General features: G+C 63.7%; 1 protein-coding gene across 1 annotated transcript; it reads left to right on the top strand.

Moving 5' to 3' along the window:
- Positions 1 to 268: 268 nt before the first annotated feature.
- Positions 269 to 1,360, top strand: LOC135974428 (basic salivary proline-rich protein 1-like). Its single transcript, XM_065562300.1, has one exon. The coding sequence runs from the start codon at positions 269 to 271 to the stop codon at positions 1,358 to 1,360; it is 1,092 nt and encodes a 363-aa protein (XP_065418372.1).
- Positions 1,361 to 4,201: the final 2,841 nt, after the last annotated feature.

Raw genomic sequence — 4,201 nt, 5'->3', positions numbered from 1 at the left:
TTGTTCTACTGCTAGCAAAAAGAAATGTTTCTTCTATCTTATTCTATCCATAGGGGCTATAATATTATACCAAGGGCAATGCAAAGTTTCTAAATGAGGCTTTGATACAAAGTTCCATGAAAACAGAGGTCACACGTGGGTAGACCCACCACAAGGTTATATGAAGAGGCACAATGTAAAGTCATATGAAAATTATCAGACATTGATCTACAGAACTCAGCCACCGGAGAGGCCAGATGCCTGTGGTGTAGCTCCCAATTGAGAGACCATGGCAATCGGTGGCCGGCCCGAGGACTGGCCAGACCACCCAACGCCTGATGCTAGCCCGAGCCCAGAGACACTGCCCAGCCTGCCGCTCACCTGTTACCCCGAGGAGCCGCCAGGCCAACCGCGCACCAGTTACCCCGAGGAGCCGCCAAGCCAACCGCGCGCCAGTCACCCCGAGGAGCCGCCAGACCAACCGCGCACCAGTCACCCCGAGGAGCCGCCAGGCCAACCGCGCGCCAGTTACCCCGAGGAGCCGCCAGGCCAACCGCGCGCCAGTTACCCCCAGGAGCCGCCAGGCCAACCGCGCGCCAGTTACCCCGAGAAGCCGCCAGGCCAACCGCGCGCCAGTCACCCCGAGGAGCCGCCAGGCCAACCGCGCGCCAGTTACCCCAAGGAGCCGCCAGGCCAACCACGCGCCAGTTACCCCGAGGAGCCGCCAGGCCAACCGCGCGCCAGTTACCCCGAGGAGCCGCCAGCCCAACCGCGCGCCAGTTACCCCGAGGAGCCGCCAGCCCAACCGCGCGCCAGTTACCCCGAGGAGCCGCCAGACCAACCGCGCGCCAGTCACCCCGAGGAGCCGCCAGGCCGACCGCGCGCCAGTCACCCCGAGGAGCCGCCAGGCCGACCGCGCGCCAGTTACCCCGAGGAGCCGCCAGGCCGACCGCGCGCCAGTTACCCCGAGGAGCCGCCAGGCCAACCGCGCGCCAGTTACCCCGAGGAGCCGCCAGGCCAACCGCGCGCCAGTTACCCCGAGGAGCCGCCAGACCAACCGCGCGCCAGTTACCCCGAGGAGCCGCCAGACCAACCGCGCGCCAGTTACCCCGAGGAGCCGCCAGACCAACCGCGCGCCAGTTACCCCGAGGAGCCGCCAGGCCGACCGCGCGCCAGTCACCCCGAGGAGCCGCCAGACCAACCGCGCGCCAGTTACCCCCAGGAGCCGCCAGGCCAACCGCGCGCCAGTTACCCCGAGGAGCCGCCAGACCAACCGCGCGCCAGTTACCCCGAGGAGCCGCCAGTCCAACCGCGCGCCAGTCACCCCGAGGAGCCGCCAGGCCGACCGCGCGCCAGTCACCCCGAGGAGCCGCCAGGCTGACCGCGCGCCAGTTACCCCCAGGAGCCGCCAGACCAACCGCGCGCCAGTTACCCTGAGGAGCCGCCAGGCCAACCGCGCGCCAGTTACCCCGAGGAGCCGCCCGGCCAACCGCGCGCCAGTTACCCCGAGGAGCCGCCAGGCCGACCGCGCGCCAGTTACCCCGAGGAGCCGCCAGGCCAACCGCGCGCCAGTTACCCCGAGGAGCCGCCAGACCAACCGCGCGCCAGTTACCCCCAGGAGCCGCCAGGCCGACCGCGCGCCAGTTACCCCGAGGAGCCGCCAGTCCAACCGCGCGCCAGTCACCCCGAGGAGTCCATGATGTGTGACCCCATGGAGGACGCCGTCCGGACCCAGGCACCTCCAGAGGGGGAGTTGGGAAGTAGCCCAGGGGCAGCCGACCCGAGTCTGGCTGCAGCACTGCCAGAGCCCATGTCAGCGTGTTGTGGCCAGGTTCCCCACTGACGCAGCACCCTGCCACCCACCTCGCAGCTGGCCATCTCCCCCTCTCCCAGGCCGCTCGGAGCCTGGGGTTTGCTGTTCAACTGTTTGCTAAGCCCCTGCCTGAGGGCCTGAGCTGCCGACGGTTTGCCGTACAGCCAGGCTAGTTCCCCAACAACCCTAACCGAAGTAGCCAGGCGGTCTGGTTCCCCGCCGCCCTGGGGGGGGATGAGCCCCGGCCGAACTGCCCTACCCTTTTGGGTCGGGACCCCCCAGTTTGAGAAACACTGTGTACTTTTGTATACTAGTATGGGGTAAAAGTACACAAAGGACCAGCTTTCACCGAGGAGACCAGATTTCACGGCCGTGAATTTGGTAGGGCCCTAGGAGTGTCCAGAGCCGGTCATTCTCTAGTGGGATGTGGGGGTCTGTAGCAGACGCCAGCTAGGGCCCTATCCTGTTCTGTGTCCGGTAGGCCACTGCTCCATGAGCATGCAAGATCATTTGCTTCCGAGTTGTCAGTGACTCGGACGCAGGTCATGCCATTTGTGACACCGAGTGCCCCTCCCCTCCCCCTTTGCCCACTCGATCCCTCCTAAACAGGTCCTAACCAGGGGGTTTACCATGCCAACAACACGCGTCTTCCCACCAGGGCTCTGTAATGCCCACCAGATCAAACTGAGGGGAGTTTGGGTCCCCTGCTACGGAGATGGGGCCAGCCGCCCTAGACAGGCCCCTCTTCCCACAGAGGACAGATCAGGGTTCCTCCAAGCACAGAGCCCTCTGCTCTACACCACTTACCCAATTCACTCCCACGCGGGACAGGAAGGATCTCCGAGATCCCTTGGCCGTTCCTCTCTTTCAGCGCCCTGCCAAGTTCCCTGGAGTCCCGTATAATCTTTGCGCTGGCCCGTGCAGCAGCATTTCGCTCCTCAAGTTCCCCCTTTCGAATGCGGGTGTCAGGAAGTAAAAGGAGCCAGGTGCCCCTGTAGCACTGATAGAATCCAGGGACTGCGATAATATGACCCTGATGCTGCCCACTGCCCTGGAACCCACTAGCTGACTGCTTCAGCTTTCCCTTGGGGACCAGCTGGGGGCCAGCTCTCCATGCAGCCCGAAGACGCTCTGCTGAGTCCGCGGTTGACCAGTCCTGTCTCCATTTCCTTGTGCGCCCCTGTGAAGTGGGAATTCCTGGTAACGTTTTTCTGAAGCTGGTGTGTGCCTCAGTTTCCCTCTCTACTTTGCATGGCTACCCAGGATTACATTTGCTCTCAGGGCAGACTAAGTGACATGGCGGGGGCGGGAGGTGTCGCCTCCCTGCCTGGGTGGAAGGAATAAAGTCGATAAGGGACTGGTTGAGACCGACCCAGTTCAACAACGGAACAGGGACTCGTGAATCCACACTCGGCTGAGCACAGACAGCAGCTCGAGCCCGAAGAACCGAGACCGAGACTGCCGTGGGGCTTTCGGGAAGAGCCTGGGCTGACGGAGGAAGTCCGAGAGAGACAGGGCCTGGAATTGGAGTCACTGCGGCGTGGCTGGTGCATGACGCTGGGCTGAGCAGAACGGATCATGTTTTAACCTTCATCGCTCGGTGCTGACCTCAGCGCTTCCCCAGCTGACTCATAAATCCTCTGGATTCAAGCTGCTGCTCGGATGTCACTGCTGGGCCGAGGAGTGGACTGGTCTCTGAGCAGGCGTTCGGCTCAGCTGGCCTCGCAGGGCAGAGCTCCCGGGGTGACGCAGGGGGGCTGGCGGCCAGGAGCTCAGTTAACAGGCTGTGAGCCCCGGAGGAAGAGTGGGACCCCTTTGGGGTCTGGCCCACTCAAGGCGTTCCTCCCAGAGAGCTGGGTCAGGACAGCCCCCCCGCTGTCTTGATCCGGCGTCTCTTCGATTGGAAGGGCTTTGTGCTGTTTGTTCAGCACCTACCGTGAGGGGGCCCTGAGCCAGGACTGGGGCTCCTAGATGCTCTGGTAAGACAACAAATAATTATCCCCTCCCCCGGGTCAGGGGGAAACTGAGGCACGGAGCAGGGCAGTGACTCACCAACAGACTGTAGACCCAAGTGTCCTAGCTCCCATCCTTGTGTGCGAACCGGGAGCCTTTGGAATCTGCACTAGATTCCCCAGAGCAACGCGGGAACAAAAGCAAAGCTCTCCCCAGCCCCGCCAGGAGGCAGCTGCAAGGATCAGCATCTCCGGATATCAGAGGCTCTGTCCAGCCCCCGAACGCCCGCTTGGCACCGGTGGGGAGAAGGTGCCAGGCAGGTGGGAGAACTGGCTGGGAGCAGAGAAGTGGGTTTGTTCCTGCCACTCGCCTGGCAGCTCTGGGCCCACCAGGTGGCACTGTGACACAGCGTCTGGCGTCTGGCTGGAACGGACGGTGCTCAGATGGGCGTGCGTG

The sequence above is a fragment of the Chrysemys picta genome, chromosome 11, assembly GCF_011386835.1.
Source record: "Chrysemys picta bellii isolate R12L10 chromosome 11, ASM1138683v2, whole genome shotgun sequence".
NCBI lineage: Eukaryota > Metazoa > Chordata > Testudines > Emydidae > Chrysemys > Chrysemys picta.
This window is presented reverse-complemented; position numbering and strand designations above follow the sequence as displayed.